The 23,224-nt window shown below is 39.8% G+C and overlaps 1 protein-coding gene across 13 annotated transcripts in view; it reads left to right on the top strand.

Moving 5' to 3' along the window:
• The first annotated feature begins 4,098 nt into the window (after positions 1–4,098).
• The window catches only part of gria4a (glutamate receptor, ionotropic, AMPA 4a), a 72,837-nt gene continuing 53,711 nt past the window's right edge, over positions 4,099–23,224 (top strand). For 5 of the 13 annotated variants that reach the window (XM_049725700.2, XM_049725701.2, XM_049725705.2 and 2 more), the window contains exons 1-2: positions 4,102–4,477; positions 7,617–7,775. In XM_049725700.2, the coding sequence (XP_049581657.1) occupies positions 4,384–4,477; positions 7,617–7,775 (253 nt within the window). In that variant the 5' untranslated portion in view covers positions 4,102–4,383. Of the gene's footprint in view, positions 4,478–7,616; positions 7,776–23,224 lie in introns of all 13 variants that reach the window. The other 8 variants (XM_049725708.2, XM_049725710.1, XM_049725709.1 and 5 more) reach the window with 3 other exon arrangements.

Below are 23,224 nucleotides of genomic sequence, written 5' to 3'. Positions count from 1 at the left end.
TTATTTTCAACCTATATCCAATTAAATACATTTCAGATATTTTGCCTGTGACACATTCCCCAAAAATGTTTACCATTGTTTTGCATCACCTATACAACATTTTTTTTTACCCTTTCTCATAATGTGCTTGAGCTTATTTGAGAAATGACCATGGATCTTTTCAAATGGCACAAAAGATGGCATTGTCTAAAAATAATTTTGAGAATTTGAAGAACAATAAGGTACTTTTTCAAAAGTCTTTTGACACTTGATATATGTTGTTTTTTTGCCATAAAATCATTCTCACTTTCAATTCACTCAGAATTTGGCCTGGTTAAGAATGATGTTGCAACACATGCAATCCAACCACCCAACAACAAAATCAGCTAAAAATCACAAGAGCCGAACATTTGCTGACGTGTAATATAAATGCACTTTTCACCAGCTGCTATTGACTCGCATTGATTCTTACCTTACTTTGAGTAATGCAATGAGTCCCAAGTTCCAACATCACACTGTTCCACTATCAATTGATTTGTATCTGCTAATGTTCTATTTTCTTCTCTCCAAGATACCAATAGCCTCTAGAGCTGTGAGGAAGCAGGGGCGTGAACAAAAGACAGAAAAGATTGATATTAGCAAACAAAGAACGATGCCGAAAGGAATAAAATAGATGTTTGGTATAGCAGGAATAAGAGCAAATATATAATTTTGCTTGACACAGTCTGTCAAGTTAAAAGGCTTTAGTGGGTTTAAAAAAAAAAAAAAAAAAAAAAAGCCATAATGGTGATAGCAAGACAAGAGAGGATCGCTGGATACATTTATATTACTTAAATGATAGATTGTAGGAAATGCAGAAAAAGCTATTATATGGAGGGATGGAAATACAGTTAAGTGCACAAGTCACAGGGCAGATGGCTCAAGTGGATGATAAGGCAGCAGTGAGATAGAGACGGGTGTAAAACGAAGAGTGGGGAGAGGGAAGGGCATTCAGATTGATGATTCATCACACAGGCAGGAAAGAGAATGTAAAGATGGATGAGAAACCGGATGAAAGTGGAGGGCACAAGTGTTTTTTTCGTCATCTTTCAAGCAGGAGAGGTAACAAGTTTCCTGGATGACAGCTGTCATGCAAACAGCCTACAAAACTAAACCTTTAATATTGTTAGAAAATGGCAAGACGTTGGCTTTCGAAGCTCTACGTATTTTCTTGTTACACACAAGTATAGTAATATGTGTTGTTATCGAAGAGATTATTTTTCTTTTATGGAAAGCACAAGCGATGATGAGCAAGAGACAGGAAGGATGGGAGATGGAGAGAGATGAGAGACAAAGGCAGAAGAAGATAGTGGAACGGCGTCTGCACATTCATAGCGCCACTATTGTCTTTACGCAAGAATGGAACAAAGCAGACAAATCACCATCGCCTGTCGCCTGCTTGATGTCGGGTAAATAAATTGCACGTGGAAGAAGAAACACTGAGACAAACCTCTCAATCCATAGAAATAATCAATCAGAGCACAAAAAGATTTGAATTTGTCATCTCAAAGAGACATTTTCAGAGTGAAATGTTTTGTTACAGCATAACTGCATCACAAAGTCCATAAATGTATGCTTGGAAGAACTTTTGACCTCAACCCCATCTTAGATGAGGAATGGAATTATATTTCCTCCATATTTACAATTCCACAAGGTATTCCAGTAGTATATAGTAAACGTGTCAAAATAAACACATTCTCACAAAGGCGAGTTTTCAGCCTAGCGTCTAGGACAAGGCCAAGTCCAAAGTTTGAAAATAACGAGCACAGATAAGCAACAGGAGAAATGCTGCTGTGATCCATCTATCTATTTTCTACAAGGCTTATCTTGTTCAGGGTCGCAGAGAGCCGCAGTCAATCCCTGCTGACTTTGGCTGCAAGTTGGACTATTCTGGACTGGTGGCCAGTCAATCAGAGAGCATTCACATTCCCAGCAACTCTGAAATGGAAGTGAACCCATGCTGTCTGGTCAGCGAAACACTCACCAGTCCATCACCGACTTGCTGCTGTGATTTTAATGTTTTTGTATCCTTTATTGCGCCTTGCGGAGAGCCAGAATTAGATGAAAAATACAAGTTTAAGTATGTATGGAACAAGCGGATGCTAGAATATAAAAACACAATTTGACTTCATTATATAAGTAATCATTACTAGCAAAAAAGAAGGCAATGCTATGACCTAGATGTTAGCTGCATGGTGAACAAAAAAAGCTCCTCCAAGTAATTATTCATCAAATGCAAGGTAACACATTTGACTCCAATACTGTTGTGCTGATTTACACTCAATATGGTTTGAGCCACAGCACAAAGCAAACACCAGCGTGTCAATTATCATAGCCTGTAACGCTGGACTGATGGGGCTTTATTACCAAGGTGCCGTATTGACTATGAACCATGTAATCGACTTGGGTCAATTCGCTAGGCAGGGAGACTGAATTCCTGGGAGGCCTTCATCTTTGATTGTATTCAAACAGCCGAGCCATACAGGTGATAGATTGCATGTACATCAAACGTAGACAGCAACATTATAGTGTAAACTCAGGAAGTCATCCATATGTATTTGCAATAACAGAAATATGCATTAGAAAATAACGTCCCCTTATGAGTATGGCAGCTTTGTTAAATACATTGAAGTCACCCCACCACCACCATAAAAGAACACCACTTGCTACTTTTACATGCCTGCTGGCTTAATGTGATTTTTGCCAAAACATTTCAGAATTCTATGCATTACTAATGTATCCCAGGGTCAGGATCAATTTGTGACGTTTGAAAAGATATGAAAAATAGAAAAATGGTTCTTGTACCCAAACTGCATTGGAAATGTATGCAAAAGACTCGTGATTGCTGGTTAAATGCTTTTCAGCAACTTTATACACGGAAAGTACCAGATTTATAGTAACCATTACAGTAAACACTGATAAAATAAAGATGGCAGAAGCTGCCAATCACTTATCAAACATTCATTAATAAATCTCACAAATGAGAAACAAATGACCCTTGCTGGGTATGAGGAAATTAATTACCACTTTCCATGTAGAAGAATGTTCTTTTTTGTTTTGTTTGACAAGCAACCATTCACACTCACATTCACACGTATTGACAATTTGGAGTCTTCAGTGAACCCATTATGGATTTTTTTCAAGTGTGGGAGAAAGCCAAAGTCACATGCCTACACAAGAGAGACCATGCAAATTGGTGCAAACTCTACACACGAGGTCCAGGGCCAATATTCAAACGATCTTTCCCATGTGAGGCAGGAGTGGTAACCACAAACCACCAATCTACATCATTATAAACTGAATCTAATTAACACATTAGAAATAAACTGATTGATTTGTACGTGGATACATCTAAACTCTGCATCCAGCTCAATGCCTTACTGGATTTCAGGACCATGGACAGTTCTGGTAAGCGTGGAAGGCCCGTGTGTTAGTGGTCATTGCTGTGATTCCAACAGAAACATACACTCGCACGCACACACACACACACACACACACACACACACACACACACACACACACACACACACACACACACACACACACACACACACACACACACACGCACACACACACACACACACACACACACACACACACACGCACACACACACACACACACACACACTTCATATTCGTATTTTCAATTCATGGCATTGAAGTACTAAAATATTCTGGCCAGATGTTTGTGGTCTTCTTTGTTGTTAATACGGCTGCAGTCTGAACTAAACCTGGGACAGACAGACTATATTGGACTATTGCGTCAGGGTGGATTATGTTTGACGCAGGAGGAACCCTTTATTTAAACTTCTTAAAGGAAACGATCTTTTCCTCTTTGACTCAATGAGAATAAGATAAACTAGAGGAGACATTTGACATATGATAAAAGCAGATGATCACAACCATGTAGAAAGTGCGTAAATGTGTCTAATCCGCGCCTCCCCTCAGGCACGGAATCACCGGCAACACGGGGAAGGAGAAAGTATATGGTGTAGAAAAGAGAGTGAGAGTATGACTAAAAGAGGGAGAGAGAGCAAGAGGGAGGAGGGGGCGCGCATGTCCAGTTGCTCCATGCAGTCTGCTCTCTATGCAAGCTCGCCAATCTTGCAACGACTTTCCTCACTCCTTCTTCCCGCCACTGTCTTTCCATGTGCGCCGCGCATACAGCTCTCTCCTGAGCGGACTGCGCACGCAGGCGGGGTGGGGAGATAACCGCTTGAAGCCCACCATGGAATAGGAATACTATCCTGGACAAAACATACAGTACACGGAGAAAACCTTCCTCTTTTTTTTTCTGCCGTCTTTCCCTCCTTCCTCCCTGTCAATGTATCCCAACACTTTTTGAGGGGACCCGAGTGAAGAAACATGAGGATTAATATTTTCTCTTGGTACTTTCTGGGCTTGTGTTCCATCCTTTGGGGTTTGACGACGGGAGCGTTCCCCAGCTCAGTGCAGATTGGTGAGTTGGAGAGCTTCTCCACCCCCCCACTCTCCATAGAGATGTGCATTTTCAAAGTCTCCAAGAAAAAGCATCTTACAAAAACGTAACGTTGTAACATTGTGAGCAATGATCTTTTATTCATTTATTTATTCTCAAAATCATAAATAGTCTACAAATACATAGAGTTTGATTTTGTCTGTGTGAATATTTTAAAAAAAGCTTTTCCATTTTCAATCTTATCTCTCTTTAGACACTGCAGTATTTCCTCCCTCTCTGTCGCTGTCTCTCACCCTCAAGTTCTATTTCCTTACCCTTCTCGTGAAAGCAAAACCTTCATTCCCGAGCACATGAATCCCCGAAAAGTGATAAAGTTTGCAAAATAGGGCTCACCGTTGCAGATGACGCCACGTGCATGCGCGCTTGTGCTGCGCGCACACGCCACTGGCACGCAGTCAAACGTGTGATAATGAATTCACTGCATCACTCCTTGTGGGGGCAGTCGAGAGGTCCTATAATGGGATTCATCTCCTTGACTCTGTACCTACAGCTGCCAATAAACTTCAAATGCTAAATTTTTTGGGGCAAATTAGCATCCACTACACGTCTGCATTGGCTTCTGGATACACGGCTTTTACAGGCAAAGGTGCTGTAAAAGGCGGCTGGCGACTGATCCTTGAGGGTCGTAACTATTGCGTTGCACGGCCATTCATGTGGCATGCACACAAACCCCACTTCATGTGTGGACCCGCTTGTGATAGGAGGTGAAGATTCTGCACACACACGTGACCTTTCTGTTTGCCTGGCGCGTTGTTCATTTCAAGAGTTGAATACATACGTCGGCAGTGTAATTTGACAGAAACCTTTGCTCTTTGCTAACATTAATTCTATTTGAGAGAACTGTAGTAAAGTGGAAGCTCACAAGTCGAATGCAGGCTTTTCTTAGTTGGTCGTCTACCAGAGGTGGAAACAAATCCCATCTCATATGTTGCAACTTTCCACTTGTCCTATGAGGACGAGTCTTTTTTTTTTTTTCAAATCAGGAATTGGGACCATCAATGGCTCCAAGCCAAAGTAAAAGCAAATGAACACTATGTTGATCACTAAATTGTGTGATATGATGATTTTGCACACAATACCCAAAAATGATGACCGTCTATTTTTCAGAATAAGTGCCACGAAAAAAGCCCTGTAAAAATCGAAGGAACATCACAACATGTGCCGAGTAACATTTCATGGTTACGAAGATCACATCAGGAATGTTCGACTTTCAAGGTTCAACTGAGCGCGCTCCAAAACAGACTGCAATTTTGTGACGGAACACTTCCAACCACCAGGATTTGTTCTATTTGGAATGATTAAATTTACATTTTAGTGATCATGCGTTAATCTTCGTGAGTTAATTATCTGAGATAATCTTAGAAAACTAGAAGCATGCAGGATGGACTCCTAGTGAGAAGAAGACACGCTCGCACAAATGTAGATGGCACCTTGTCATAATAATGGCTGGCTTCATTATGTGCTGCCTGCCGACTCCTCCCTTGTCATCTTTCCTCTTCCCCTCCCAGTCTTTTACTGTTAAAAGTCAACTCAATCACTTTGTTTGCAATCAGTTAAGCCCTCGAAGCGTTGATCAAATCTTAGAGGTTGATCTAATTGAAAAAAAAATGTTCAAGTTAAGATTTCTTTAAAAAAAAAAAAGCACGAAAGTAATAGAATTATATAAAACAAGTGCATGACTAAATGTATTGGGACACAATTCATCAATTAGAGGGTTGTACTAGTCCCATTAGTGAGAACAGTTTGGCGAAAGGCTATTTTGATTTCAACATTGCAAACAAATGTAAAAGGCCACACTGAATCTTATCAATTAAGCACAATTTTGTGTAAATAACCAATGTGGGAGGGTGGGCGCACTATAAAATCTTGCCTGGGGTGCCACGTTGGGTAAGTCTTGCTCTCCGCATGTGTGAACGGAGATTGTCGCTTTCATCACCGTTCATGACGATGTACTTTATAGTCTTATGATATTTGAAGATGATTTGTGTTGAAGTGCGTTAAAGTGGATGAATAATGTGTGGCCCAGTACATAAAGTGAGTTCCAAAAAGGCATGATCAGATGTTTGGAAGAACTTGAGTAGCACCTGACCTTCAGCCCACCAAACACCTTTAGGATGTATTAGAACGAGTATTGTGAGTCAGGCCATCAGTTTCTGGTGCCATTTTTGTGTCATGTGAATATATTGCAATAGTGCCAATAATTGTCTCCATTTCTTACTTTCACAATGTACAACATATTTATTTGGGTTCTTTCATATTTTTCATTATTTAAATTTTGTCTGCAAGGTCCCACAATCTTAATGTTGTCATGATTAACAGGACATAACATACAAGTCAACCATGTGTGTTGATTTACTGTTCTGTTTTGTGTGCATGTGTTTATTCGCCTATTGAATTAGCACTAATGATACGTCATATTTTATTCATTTTCACCTCATTGGCATCGTTGCTGGAATTAACCAGACTACAATGTCTCTGTTTTAGTTCATAAAAGGAGCCCCCCTGGGACTCCTTGTGAATTTCTAAAAGCTTTCCTATGCCAACAGTATGTGGCGTTCTGCTCTTCACAGCCATCCCGCTCCCACCAATTTTGTTTTACATTTTGGATGGTTTAATTTTCTGCCATTTCTTTTATCTTTTATCGAATTCTCATTTGGTCAGATGGAATATGAGTCCCTCATTCTGAAAGGCCAAATGACACTTTGTATCCACATCGTCATCCCTTCTTTGTGCATGGCCTCTGCTCTTCCCTTTTGTGGCTGACACTTTTGTGATCTGACCATCCTCTGTTATCTGTCACCTCCTCTCCAACTCATTATCGTTTTGTCTACTCACCACTGACAGGCTAGTTATTTCTATTTTTTCCTTCCCCTTACACCCCGGTCCCTTTTTTTCTATTCACTGGTATCCATGGATTTTCTTTCAAGGTTTTGTGAGTGTGCTGAAAGACAAATGACATTATTTCTCACAAATGGTAATGAAGATCTTAGTTGTATCCTCTCTTTCCTTTTTTGTCATCTTCCATGTCTCATCAATCCTTCTTGGCACTTATATCTCTTTTTCTCCTCTCCATCACCTTTTCCTTTGCCTCTCTCCCTAGGCGGCTTGTTCATTAGGAATACTGATCAGGAATACACTGCCTTTCGACTAGCTATCTTCCTTCACAACACTAGCCCCAACGCTACGGAAGCCCCCTTCAACCTGGTCCCACATGTCGACAATATCGAGACAGCCAACAGCTTTGCAGTCACCAATGCATGTGAGTATCCAATCCTTCTCTACACTTCGTAATGTGAATATTAATAGATATTTGGAACTTGAGCAGGTGCTGACTCTGCATTATGAGTTGCCATGTGTGGACATTGTCTTTTTTTTTTTTTTTTTTTTGCATTTCTGATTTCATCAAAACAAACCAAAAATAAAAGGGTGAACTTTAGTCAAAGTTTCGCTGATTCTGCTCCATTCTGCCTGGCAACAAGTGGCCCGGCAGAAGTTATTATGATCAATTTTTTAGTGTCCACTGCATAGTTAAGATTTTATTTCAGTAGTGAAGTTTTATGATGCATATTAAGTGTGTTTGTTGTTTGTGTGATTCATTACATTCCTCTTTGAAAAAAAACTTCAATTCCACAAAACCTTGCAGAGGGCTCATGAGGCCAATACAAAAACAAAAAGAAATACTGTAACATTTCAAGCATTGTTCTTGTTTGATGGCTCTGTCAGCTTAGCCTTCTCTGAGGTCTCTGCTTTCTAAAAGCTGCTATTTTTTATAAATCCGAAATGCAAAAGTCTATATTGTGCAATCCTTTTTAGGATTTGTTTGTTATTTTGATATTGAATGTACTAAAACATTACTCTAATTCGTCCCATTGGTGCTAACTCTACAGCCTCACCAAATACTTTACACCATCATAAAAGAAGTCTGTGCGGATTGGCAGAAGCTTCTTTGTGTATTGATTTCCACCCAGGTTATTTGAAGCTAATCTTTTAATATCTGTTGACTGGGTGCTTAAAGTAATCTCCACTTGTAACCCCAGTTGCAATGTTTGTATAGGCCAGTCAACAATTTCTTGGAGTCAGCTCAGCAGCAGAAGACATAATTAGCCTAACTATTCACACTCACATTCAAAGTTCAAGTGACCCAAAAAGCAGTTTCTTGGGATGTCTGAGGGAGCTGTAGATAACCTACTATGCAATTTTCTTTTTTCTTTCATTTCCAGTGCTTGCTTTGACTCATACACATGAACACACATGCATGCGCACTGCTGCCAGTTAGCCATAGGAGGAGTGTCTGGAAAATGAAGCTCTTCTAAGTGAAGCGTCTGACACTCAACAAGCAGTCTCTTGCTTCAAAGTCTCTCATCCTCTTCCTCCTACTCACTTTTGTCCTTCCCTTTTCCACCTCAATTCTTTCCTTCTTTTTCTACTCGTTTAGTCCTCATCACGTTTTGCCGCCTCTCCCTCAGCACGGGCGTGGTGAATGGATCTCTAAATTAATCCATGGCTCTTGCTCCGGGTGGTGAGCAATGCCTCTGAATTAGAATAGGGAATTCTCCCTCTGACCTTCATCAGGTCTTCTCTTTTCTCGTATTCTGAGTGCGTGAAGAGAGCATTTTGAATAAATTACATTTCCTGCATTGTCACACATTCATATGATATATTCTCTGCTGATGTCTGTCTTTTTCACTTATTTACTTTGTAGGTGCGGAAATACAGTTTATGCATGCCTTTTTTTGTATTGTTTTAGTTTGGCAAATACAGTTTGACTTTCTTAAATGCGGCGGAACTGTGAGGTAGTGGTGGTTAGTACACTAACTCACAGTTCTGGGATTTGGAGTTTCAATCTGTCCTAGAAAGTAATGCATTTAGTTTTGAATCTATGCGCGCCTCGTATGGAATATGCAGTGTGCGGATACAAACTTGAGTCAATCTGAGTCAGGGGAGGATAATCAAGTGAGCGTGTGAATGTGCATGCGCAGTGAGAAAAGGAATCGATTTGGACAGAAAGCTGAGATGAATTAGGGACAAAGAAGAAAGAGACGAAGAGGATTTGCAACAAAGAAGCGCTTATGTGTGTTTCATCAGCAACGGATGTACTGAACCACAATCCTAATCTTGGTCGAGTATTTTTCAATTTTGGTATTCGTGGTTCAAAACTAAGCGCGTTAATATCTATTCTGTGGCCACTGCAGTGACGATTGTGGTGTAAATTGTGGTTTAGGTGGTTAACCATTGCTACGATCCATAGCCCCATTTGTCTTTTTTATTTTTTTTAGACTGTGCCATTGAGAATCATTTCAATCAATACTGTTTATTTTTTATTGAAGGATCGATTGCATTTACATATAGGCTTGATTGACACTCATCTCATTATCTTTCCGCCCTAACAGCATCAAGCTGTGTGACTCGTTGAGATGCCCCTTTGCTCTCTGGTTCTGAGGACAATATTGGTGTTTATAATTTGATGGTGACTACAACAAATCGGAATTATGTAGCGGCACATCATTAGTCACACTGCTGAAAAAAATATTGGCAACCTGTTACCATTTAAATTAATTATTTTCATTATCAGTTGGGACATTTCTATACTGATTTTCTCCAATTAAATTCAAGCGTGACTTGACAATAATTTTCACTGTTGGTGCCTTATAATAAAAGGTATAACACACACACGTGCGCACGCACACACACACACACACACACGCACACACACACACACACACAAACATCAGAAAGTAATGGCTTGAATTGAACATTGTAGAGTGAGTTTAATTGGCTTTGTATAATTTGGTGTGAGTCAGTGTGCCTCATTGAGGAGCAATCTGTAAATGTTGTTGTTAACAGTCATAGACAGATTGTCTGTTGTAAAAACATTATGTTCCCTCGCTTGGTCTGCCTCTCTCAGAAAAGGACCGTGTCCCCATCAAAAGTTTTACAAATGTGAGAATTTTAACCTTAACCTGAACATTGACTGCATGGAAATAATCTTGGAGAAAATGTTTCACCTCATAGTGAGTTTATGACACAATTTGTGTATTTGTATTCATATGTCATGCCGGGTATAGTCCGTCTTTTGTTCAACGTCACCTGGACTAGACTCCAGTTTCTCATGACCCTGAACAGAAGAAGCAGTCTTGAAAATAGATGTACGGACGCCCTTACCATATATCTGCAAAACACCATTTCTTTTGAAGTCAATGCATTTAATGGGTCAGTCATCCTGTGTAGATAAGGTGAGACACTCTGTAAGCCAACTGTGTGATCATCATGTTTTCTGTGGTTATGAGTCTTCTTAATGGCTACACAAGGGAAATGGAGTGAAATAATATCTCAAAACCTGGCAAGGCAAGGAGATTTACTATCCGACAAGCCTGCGTTTCATCATGGTACTTACTACATACAGAAGTGGCTGGTAGACTGTTAGCAAATGTTAAATGTGCATTCTGGTATCAGGATATTGAGTTAAAATGGAGCCTGGCTATGATGAATTCATTTCACATTTATAGTTTAAGGCACATGTGTCAAACTCAAGGCCCGGGGGCCAGATGCGACCCGCCACATCAGTTTATGCGGCCCGCGAAGACAAATTGTGCATCAAATTCATTACTAGAATTGCAAATTGTCGTCACTTTTAATAATATCTTTTTTTTAAAATATTTGACCAGTTTTTACTCGTCTGATTTGAAAACGAGTTATTTGTCAGTTTGTTTTGTAGCTTTTACTGTATATAATATGAGGTGCTCATACATATATTTGGGTTGACAGTCATAATGGCCCTCCGAAAGAAGCTATGACTATAATGCGGCCCGCGAAAAAAATGAGTTTGACACCCCTGGTTTAAGAGCATGACTAAAATTTCGAGTTTGAAGGTTGAAGTTGTGTACAATATGATTAAAATCTGGTTCTTTCAACACAGTGGTCACACCTTCACAGTGGTGGTGCATCAACAGTGTCCAGGTAATCAAAGATGATAATTAAAGATGATACATCTAAATACATATTATACATCCACTTATTCCTGTTCTAGGTCAAGGGGAAGTTGGATTCTTCCCATTCCTCCCCATCTCAGACCATGAGGGTGAGAGATGGCCTTTAAATATATCTTATTGGCTGGATTGGATCGGCAGATATTTTGCATTTCATGTAAATTTGGTGAACGTTTGTAGTGTCATAATTTGTAGATCAGTCACGTCAGACTTTCTACCATTACCCGTGTACCGAATATTAATCTTCCACTTTCTAAGGAATATTAACCTTCATGCTAAACTACAGTGTTAGTATGTGTTCATCCCTTAATCCATCCAATTTCTATACTGCTTATACTCAGGTGAGCTAGAGCAGGGCAGAGAACTGAGTTGTCACATTCAAATATTTTTAGAACCGATTATCCTATTGATCCATTGATCGGCTGATTTTGGGGTTTTTGCAATAAAATGTTTTATAAACTATTTTTAGCGATCAAGCAACACGAGAAGAAATGTATTTATTCGCTGACGTTTTCTAAATTGATTCACTTTCTGGTTTGGTCTTTGTTTTGCAAAACAAATAAACAATAAAATACTTAGAGCTACAGTATTTCTAATCAATAAAGTAAATCACCTTCTTTTTGCGCAACTGAAAATGTTTAGTGCACGCACACGCACACACACACACACACACACACACACACACACACACACACACACACACACACATACACACACACACACACACATACATACATACATACACACATTGGTCGTTTAGCATCACAACACGTGTCAAACTCACTTCATTCCTTTTTGCCTCGATAACAACTGCACACTGAACGCTGTTCTGTTCTTTTGTATGTACGCACAAGCAAGGTGGCTCCCTGGCGGTGTGTTGTTCCGTGCTAAGTATTCCTTTATCAAATCATGTTATTGTAGACTCGGCACAATCCAGCAACTAGGAAGTAATATTATTACAAGTCTTGTGTTGCAATGGAGCTATACATTTGTTCTGGTTTATCTGATTTCATTTAGTAGACCAATAAAAAGGATTGTTTGTTTGTTCAACTCAACTCTTTCATTAGAAAATCTGCTGCCAGGGAAGGATGCAAAACATTTGCAGTGAAAGGATTGTTTGACAGTAAATAATGCAATGCAAAAATGATTGGCAATTGCATTATAATACATTGTAGTTTCACTGAAATGTGTAGACAAGGGACCAACTGTGATAACATGCCCACATTTACCAAATATATGAAACCAATGACAAAATCATTTTAAATAGATCATTTCTTCTCGTTGACTGGGCTGCATTATCTGCCGGTTAGGCTTTCTTTCCAGGCATGAATAATTTTCAATCAATCCAAGAGTTGGGTCATGAAATTATTGGATTTTTGAGGGAATTGTTTGCTTCTGACAGATCTATTTGTCATCATGCCCACTGTGCTTCTAATTAAAGAGGGAACACTGTCTGTAGACTACTCGGCCGAAAGAATGAAAGACTTGATTGATGATGAGATGATTTTTTTTTTTTTTTTTTTTGCACTGATATCACATATTGAGTGCAAGATTGTACGATGGAGTGATAATGGCCAAAAACCTTTGTAGTGGCTTTGAGGAAATGATTCTGGTGTTTACAGCGACATTAGTACTCACATTAATGAAATTCTTGTTTGTCAGTCTGCGGTTTTGAGGCAAGAAAGGAAGCAGAAGGACAATGAGCCCTAATGCCGAGTTTTAAAGACTCCCAAGCTTAGAGCTTCTTGAGGAAATCCTCCCAAAACACTCAGTAAAGACCTGTCTGGTTCAACCCAGTGAGACTTTTCATTAAGTTGTTGTGGCTATGTAGGGGACATCTTGTAGACAGGAGGAGGTGGGGCATTGTTGCCAAAATGTTGAGAATGAGCTCAGTATTGCTGCTGTGCTTTAGAAACATCTGTATGCTTGCCAAACTCAACTCATATCAAATGCTATTTTTTTTTTCTATTTTTTGAAGGTCACAGAAAGGTCATACTGACCCAAGTAGGGGTAAGGGAGAGGAGAGAGGGGTATACATCGCCATCTTGCTTATTTGTCCAAGTTTTGGTTGTAATGAAGAGTGAATAATGTCTTTACAGAATACACTAACAGAGTGGATGCTCCCCCCAGGTAATCTGATTTAATAAGCAGACTGGATTTTTTCAGCCCATCAGTATAAACATACACACGGACTCACAATTTCCATGGGCCTTCATTAAAGTCTCGATGAAATATCTATCACAGTGGGCAAGCTATTTCAAATGTAAACATCATATGTACAATTTTGTTTTTACATTGCAGCTTTTGCAAGATGAAAAGCATGACACGAGAGGACAGTGGATTTTAAGTGTTACATACCACCTCATTCTGAACACAAGTCTAGACGGGATAGAGTCATGTTCACTGTAATTGCCTACAATGTCTTTGCGTTGTCCCTCACTTGCTCATTTCTCCGCTCTTGTTTTCATGTTCTAATCAAAGCATTTCCGTTTACGAACTTTCCTCTTGTCACTTTTATTCCTCCCAGTTTGTGTCTTGACGCTGAGAGGCATAAACGTTCACAAGCATGTAATCACTTACAGAAGTGTTGCATATTTTAGCATTTTGCAGCTTCTTATTCTCATCTTTCATTGCATCCGGTTTTGGAGAAAGTAGTTGCCGACAGCACTGACATTACTTTACAAAACAACTACATTCATACAGTGTTTGAAATCGTAAATGATTATCTTAAAGATGACAACCTGCTTACAAGGAACAGTTCAGTGCTTTGACTTACTCAAGTACAATGGAACCCAGGTGCTAGCCTGAAAACAAACCTTCCTTTTCTTGTTCTCTTTCTGTGTCTCACTCTCACCCGATTCCTTCCTTCATTGCATTGAAGGAGAAAATGCAACCTAAGAATCCACCATAATGTCAATAAATGACGTTCAATCGGTGGACAGCTTTCTAGAGCAAATCTTAGGTCTTTAGTCTTCAGGTCCCAATAAATGAGACCCACTGCAAAAGCTGTATTAAAAAGATTTATCCTTCACAAAAATAACATTGCTCGCTTTCACTGTAGAACTATTTTGGCAATTGCGCTTGTGTGTATAATCTAGCCGTTATATTGAAGCTGGAATGTGTTCCTAATGAAGTGTCTGTGCGGATGTATTATGTCCATAGCTTTATGATGTGGATGAAAGTAAGGGCATTTGTTAATATTGATAAGTGCACATATTTAAAGATGAGAAGCATGACCTTTACCACAAACGTACGTGTGCACAAGCTGACACGGTTCTATTTGGTGTTTCCATTCTAGTTTCGGGACATACATAGATATAACGCAACACTGCAATGTGTACTCATTGACAGCATGACAACACAGCCCTCAAAGCCAGAGTCAGCCTTTAAGCATTGCATCCCTAATGGCCCATTGCTATTCTGCAGGGGTAATAGATTCTTTGGTAACCACCAGGTAATTCATCATACTTACAAATACGGAGAGACGGCGTAGGAAGCAAAAAGCTATTAAATCTATCAGAGAAGGTCCGGTGCTTTTATGAAGAGAGGAATGCTTTCATGGAAATAGAAGGAAAACAATTAATTATGCAGTCTCTGGTGATTATCACAGGGGGCAGATGCCCAGAGAGAATGAGAGAGAATGAACGCATATGTGCACAGATGCATGGACTTGTCTTCTAATATGTATGCGAGGCAGAGAGGCGGCTGCTGAGCAGCAATGGACAAGTTTGTGTGTTTGCTTATAGGTCAGCGTCTATTGGACAGCATTGGTATTTCTCTCTTTAAACCTGCTGGTTCACCTGTCTGAGCGCGTGTGTGTGTGTATATCACTGTTTGCCCACTCACACTCTAACCTCTTCGCTCTGTGGAAGTGGAGTGTGTCAAATAGCGTGTGTGCCACACACACGTGAACGCACACACGATAATCAATTGGGCCTTTCAGACAGTGACGGATGGACACTCCATTGTTTCTATTTTTACCCACCAGCTCGGCATGTGTGTGCCTTTTCATCTTCATGGGAATCATACACTTATATCATTATACAAACGAGTACATCGTGTGTCAGCCTTGGCTTTTTTTATCTGGGGGATATTTATGCTTGTATGCATTCCTGATACATTTGAATAATTGATGACCAGTGTGTGTTTTTGCCTTGGCAGCAGGCCAGTAGGTTTCCCCCAGCCACCCGGAAGCAGCAGTAAAGCACAGCACCAAGTTACAAATGGCGGCCCCACAAGGAGACTCCAAGCCCTTTCTCTAATCATTCTGAAATGTGTCAAGGCAAAACAAGATCAAATATGAAAATAAGTAGAGTCAACTTACCACAATGTCTCATTGGTGAGCTACTTTAGCTTGATTTGTTATCCCAAGAGATGCCTTAAAAAAAAGAGAAAAATCAAGGAAGACATCTGGTTAAGATGATGAATAGTGGAGAATATGCACCGACTCAAAATTCGGAGCACTTGGTCAATAAGCAAACATATAAAGCTAGCAGCACAAATTAATTGGACTCACGATTAATTTTACATGATGTTTTCATACAGTGTTGACAAATTTACACAGTTCAAGCTCATGACCAGCCAAACATCCAATGTGCAAGTAACTAATGTGAAAGAAACACTGCAGGTCTATTTCAATCTTGTGACTTTATATTACATATTTTGGGACTCTATATGTATTTTCAAGTGACCTAAATTCAGTACAATCAACCTCAGATACTCAAATTTGCAATATTTGCAGATATAAATAATAATTTTTTTAACTGATAGATGGATTTTATTAAATTTTGGTGGGCTTTGCATCTTTGTTTTCTCAATTTACACCCATTTTGGGGTAAAAATAATTTTGAGGGTTTCAAAATTGTAATAGTTTTCTTCCAAATGCATTTTAATGCCTGTAAATTAAACAAAGTGTTTGGTTTGTATCATATTGTATAGTCCAATATCGCCAACCTTGTCTGTATCAGCCCTTCATTTAGAGAGGTTTTAAGTCAGTAAATGAAAACTAGCTGAGCATCCATATTACCTCTTGGCAGTGTGGAAATAGTTCAAAACAAGGTCAAATTTCATCCCATCTGGGGCCCGTTTAGTTGGAGGAGTCACCAGAGGCTGTTCACTAAATGGGTTCACCAAGTGCCTAAAGGAGCCCACTGCTGTTGTTTTTCATGCATCCTCTAATTCTCTCCAACTGACACAGAGTTCACAGATTGAGGTTGTTTTTGTATATATATATATATATATATTTTTTAAAAAGTACTTGTAAGACTATTTTCAGCCCGTCTGCATCCATATGTCTGGCAGCAAATGCTCTTCCTAATGATATTGTATTTCAAGAAGCCGTCCATTAGCAGCAATTACACAATGTTAACGAGGCGCTCCACTCTGAAAAGCTTCTTTGGAAGTCGACAGAAATGAGGAGAAAAATGTATTATTGCACTTCATTAGATATCACTAAAAATCAAGTAAGACCCAGTACAAGTGCTTAATAGCATATTACATCTTTACAAAGATGATGATGTATGGTTCTGATTTAGAATGTCAGCACGGTATCTATAAAATGTTCTTTACTTTGGCAGGCAACTGAGATACCTAAAATATTAGGAATACCTCTCAGTGTGATCTGGTCTTTTGTCAACAAAATGTTCTAATTACATTAACAGCTGTTATCAAAATATTGATGGTATGGCTCTTAATTTTTGGTCTTGATGCATCTTGTTGGAGTTAATTTGGCTGACATACGAGCTCAGCCAAACCTCATCCATCCAACCATTTTCTATAGGCTACAGCTTATCCGAGAGTTGCAGCTGCAGAGCTGACTTTGGATGAAAGGCACACCTTGACTGGTTGCCAATCAATTACCACGCACATAATTGAACCCATACTACTGCACAGTAATGAGAAACGTTCAGGACAACCTACAGAGATCTGCAGCACTCTGTCTTTCAGGCCCGTATGGCAAAGTAGACAGACGGAAGCCACTTGTTTAAAAGGCACCTGGCAGCCCACTTGGAGTTTGCCAAAAGGTACATGAAGGCACCGACACTCCCTATCCAACCGGACGGAGCTCGAGAGGTGCTGCAGGAATGGACAAAATTCTCCAAAGATAGGCATGCTAGGCTTGTAGCATCATATTCAAGGAGACTTGAGGCTGTAATTACTGCCAAAGATGCACTAAAAAAGGCTGTGAATACTTGTGCACATGGGATGGCTGAGTTTTTAATTAAACTAAAATTGTAAAAATTACAAGAAAAACTCGTTTTCACATTGTCATCTTGAGGAGTTGGGTTTAGAGTTTTAATGGGAAAAACTATTTTATTCCATTTTGTGATGAGGCTATAACATAAAATATGATTAAAGTGAAAGGCTGAATACAATGTTAACAAGTATCATATCATAAACAAACACAAGGTCGAATTTCCTTACGAGTGACACGTTTTCAATTAATGCCAACGCTAGCTTGATTCACATCTCTATCACCTATTCAGCTACTTGATGATAAAGTTGGCAATCTTCGATCCACCGTAACCCTTATTGTTGTTTGAGTGATATTGTGCTGTGTATAGTATTATCTAACATGGCTGATTATGTTTTTTGAGAGAGTGGCAGAGTCTGTTTCAAAGATCATCAAGCAGACTGATGAGAGGGTGGAGATTATTACAGTGTCTTATCTTGGCCATATCACAGGGACTCAGAATTACACACACAGTTAAATTCTTCCTGACTCAGACACTCAATCACACACCTATTGACACACACGTTGTGTAGTTCATTCACCCATCCTCCCTCCCACGGGCTGGCTCCCTCGCACACATAGTCCCGCACACATGGTCACACGCTGGAGGGGATGATGGGATGATAGTACAGATGGCTTACTAGAGTAATATTCTCCATATGGGAAGGTAATATCATCGGAACAGTCGTCTGGGGAGAGAGAGTGGCTGATTAGATCGGGAGAGGAGAGATGCTACATGATTCAACTGGACTGCCTTCAGTCGTATAGAATAGGTTAGGATTTTATTAGTGGTAACAAATAAGTATTTTAAAAAAAGGGAGACAGAATGCGATCATGTTGGATTTTTAGCGGTTATATTGTACATACTGTTTAAAAGTAATTATGTACAAGGCAAACAAATCTACAGTAATTGGTGTCTGCCACTTAGCTAATGAATATTTAGACTCTTTAGATTCTCCCCGTGCTTGTGTTTCTTTTCTCTGGCTACTCTGGTTTCATTTCATATTTAAAAGACATGCATAGTTGGTTAACTGATGGCTCGACAGGGTGTCCCAAAAGTCACTATCCCATTCAGTATTATTTCATTTCAGGTATCATACAGAGGCCGTTGACTACTTCGGCTGAGCAGTTTTGAAAGCATGTAATTTCCTTGCCTATGGTTCACCAACTGACATTGGAACAGCATTGCAAAATGGCAAGAAGTTCCCAATCGCACTTCAGCATGAGGTTGCAAAACTTTATAGCCATCACACCGCTCCATCAGGTAGAACAGTTTCCGCAATCAACATCAAGTTTCTCCGAACAGGATATGTCCTTATAAAATGTCACAACAGAATGCCTACTACAAACAACACTGATGAAAACACCAAACTCCTCGAACAGGCATTCATGTAAACAAGGAAAGTCCATCTGGAGTGTTGCACTACTAAAACTTGACCCGTATTGGCATCTGCTTGTTGAAATGCTTCAAGCAGAGTATTATGATGTTCAACAACCCAAAGTCGGCAGAACCCCAGTGCTTTGTGCCAGGAGGCAATTTTTCAACACTGCTCCAATATCACTTGGCAAGTCATGGGCAATGGAAAAACTTAAGATGTCAAATGCTGATTGCTTCCAGTCTGTCTGAATGACATCTGAAAGGTAACAGGAAAAGCATGTGACTTTACTGACACCGTGTTAATTATCACAGATGTGAATGTGAGTGTGAACCTGTATACGCCCTGGGATTGGTTGGCTCGACTCCAGGGTGTGCCCCACTTTTTGACCAGTAAGTTGGGATAGGCTACATCTTGAGTGCAAGCAGTACAGAAAGTGAATGTCTGGATAAAGGGAAACATATAGGCAAATAAATATGACTGACACTGAGCAACCCAATAAATATCAATCACCAGAAAAACTATTGTGTAATATTTTTTAGTAATATCCAGTACCAGCCGTCTCTTAATCACTTCAGTGGTAGACCACTGGGTAAAGACTTCATGCTTGTTTTTATTGATGTTTAGTTGAGAAAAAAAAACATCATATTACCAGTTGTGTGCTTCAGGGCGTGGATGCTGTGGATGCTCAATACAAAGCTTCCAGCTGAGAGAAAATGGAAGATGGGAGAAATAATACTGGATAAACACTGTACACTAAGCACACAGTGAGCTGGGGAACATGTCATATTTTTTATTAATCGTACCAACATGGGCTATTTGCTCCCGTTCATTGTATGAACGGCAGTGCAGTGGATCATTCTTATGTCACTGCTTTAGTCTGTCTGTCTCCAACCATCGATCAAATAATTTGTAATGTCGCACGCATGGACGCAAATCACTCCACGCATGTGGGGTTTGTTGTCAAACTAATACATATACTGAAACACACAGCACAACAGCGGCAGTTACTGTCAGACCCGGCAAAACTCCCGCTCACTGTCTACTAACTTCCGGGTACTGAGGACCCCCGTAGTTGTCCCGGGTGCCTTATTCAAATCCCCAGATGCTAGCCACTGATACAATATAGTACTATTTGCATATAACGTGTTCAGAAACATATTCGCAAAGTAATTCAAAAGAAATAATGAACATGGCGGGTGAATATGAATGTCCATTCAAATGTCCCAAAAACCACCATGGGCCCCACAGTAAACATCCTGCACGTCTGTTCACATACTATCAATACTACAAGGATTTGTGCGAGCAGTTATCTACTGTTTGTTTGTGACTGTCTGCACGCAGAAATCATAGCCGCAAGAGTGACATAAAATATGTCATAACGTCGCCAAGTCTTTGGAATCTGGCCATGCAGATACCGCTCTGAACGTGAACTGTTTATTTATAAGCTTAGTGATGAACATGCTGACATTTGTAAGGTAAATGTGTTCTGATAAAGGGAGCATTCAACAACCTCTTACTGATGTTGCCTGCAAAAGGAGTGACGATGTAAATGTGAATGTGAATGTTTTTCTGTCTCTACTGAAAATGTACTGTGATTAAATAGTGATCAGTTGAGGTCTTATCATCCGAAATAGATTCCAGCTCCTTACAGAAACAGGATGAGAACAAGTGAATAGATGTTATATGAACATTTTGGGACTATCATATGAAATTGTTCCATCATTGGTCGTCGCTTGTGACTTTTCTGCACATAGTCATTTTTTCCCACTGGCCTAAGCAAACCAATATAGCGTTGAGTGCTGTGTTCAAGGACATCTCCAAAGTGGCTGTTATATGGAGAAGTTGAGTTGGAACACTACTGATTGCAGCCCACTCATAGAATAATCTTTTGAGTAAAATACACACTACTGCCACCTTCAGTTCAAATGAAAATGTCTTTTCCATTACCTAAAATCTATGAAAAAAACTGTTAGAACACAAGAGTTGAAAGGTGCCAATGGTGAGATATCAAATACACAAAAAATTAGATATGATACAAAATGTATAAGTATGACACTCATATGATCTAGGCTCCAATCGCCTAAAAAAAAAACAGTAGTAAGCAGATGGGCCCACCAGATTCCTCCAGTGGAATATGATTAGTTGTTTTTTTTCTTTTTCTAAACAAGTCAAGGCTTATGGCAAGATGTAGCAAGTGTGAGCACTGGTGTAAATGAGCTGTTTATGGATCTGTGTGATCAAGATAGGATTACAAGCCAATGTGTTTTTATTAACTTTTGCAAGTAGCCAAACTGGGAGGATTGCACTTTAATCTAGAATTGACCCTGACTGCATTAGTTGGGAAGAATTAATTGGAATGTGATCAGCATTCATCAGCAATGGCTGACTCTGTGCTTGGGGACAAGTACAGACTGTTCAATATGCTGCTGCCTTGCAGTGTGTATGTGTGTGTATGTGTGCGTGTGTGCGTGCATGCGTGCGTGCGTGCGTGCGTGCGTTAATTCCCATGGGAGTGGAGAGTGGAGAACTGTGGACAAATTGATGTGCGTAAAATGCTATAACAAGAAAGCTCTTGCCTTTTCAGAAATTCTACAGTAGCTCCTTTCTCAAAAGCTGAGATCACCAACTAACTTGAGTTCATGATAGCTGTGTAGTGTAAATGCTACGGGAAAAGCAACTATAGCTTTTCTCAGTGATTCCATATTGATGACAAACATTGTCACAATTAATCTTTAAGAAATGTAACCCCACTTTTGATTGTTCCAATCTTTCCGCCATGATTGTTAATTATTAGGAGCACCGATGTTGCAGTCGGTGTGCTACATGACAGTGATGCAAGAGCTACTTATTTCTCTCATCCAATAAAAACTCTTGCCATTGCGGCAAAAAGGAGTGTAAAATGATTAGACATGCCCGGAGAGTGAAACGCTCCAATGTGATGTTAATGTAGCAATAGAGCTAACCCAATGTGACGGATGCAGGCTTGAGCTGTGCAAGTTTGCGGTGAAAGTAAAACTTCACTCCTTGGAGCCCTCAAATTGGAGTTGACGGTCAGGACACAAGACAGTGACACCCAAATAGGTGGGGCTTAAAATATTCAAACACACACATCACTGATAAATTCTAAAATAATTATAAATTATGAACATATGCAGAATCTTGTCACTAAAGTATATTTGGAGCTTGCTCAAGGACACTTCAGCACAAGAACACAAGCCTTTGTGATCAAACCACCACTTATGCATTCATGAGCCAAGCACCCCTACCTCACAGCAGTCACAGTAGACTGTCTTCTGTTCAGCAAAATTGAATTTAAGATGAATGATTCAAAACGTCAAATTAGATTTTATTGAATAGAAGAATTTGTGTTGGAGAGAACAATAGGAGTGGAATAATAAGGAATTACCAAGGGGTCGAGGAGGGAGACCGCAGGTGAGATAAGTGTTGGCATGCCTTCCCTAAATTACTCAGCAGTTTATCTATTGCATTAATCTGTGGCTCTCTTCTGCTAAAAGGGCTCACACTCAAACCATTGTGTGTGCGTGTCACACATTTACCGTGAAGATATCCTTGTATGTATGTTTACGCAGTAGCGTGTTAGATTTTGATGCATCCTCTCTCATAACTTCCAAGTTTTGATGAAACATGTTTTACGGAGGAACTGGATCAGTCACCTTGAGTCTCTCGGACTTACGTCTTTGATTTTCACTGAGCCGTGCTTGATGAACGGAGCTATTTTGTTTTCCCATGAAAGGGGCACCAGCTGCAGTACCACCTCTGGCAGCGGACACTCATCCAAGCCCTCCCTGCTGCATTCATATCTGAAATGAGCTGAAAAGCGGCCAAATTTGCAGGGCTCTTGCTTGCTTGTTTGTCACACATACATCAAAGAAGGCCACTCGTACATATTGTATCAGCTCCATGAAACATTAGAATTAAAGCCCTATGTTGTTTTTACATTATGATCACGCCATGTACAAATAAAAAAGGACCTACTTCAAAAAAATGCCTTTGGATAGATGGTTATAAAAAGGCTAGCTCAAGGCCATTAGGCAACGTTGAGTTGACAGGATGAGCATACTTAAACGTTTATACAAGATGACGCAACTGC

This window comes from Syngnathus scovelli, chromosome 7, assembly GCF_024217435.2.
Source record: "Syngnathus scovelli strain Florida chromosome 7, RoL_Ssco_1.2, whole genome shotgun sequence".
Lineage (NCBI taxonomy): Eukaryota > Metazoa > Chordata > Actinopteri > Syngnathiformes > Syngnathidae > Syngnathus > Syngnathus scovelli.
Note: the sequence above shows the minus strand (reverse complement) of the source record. Positions and strands in the feature narration are given on the sequence as shown.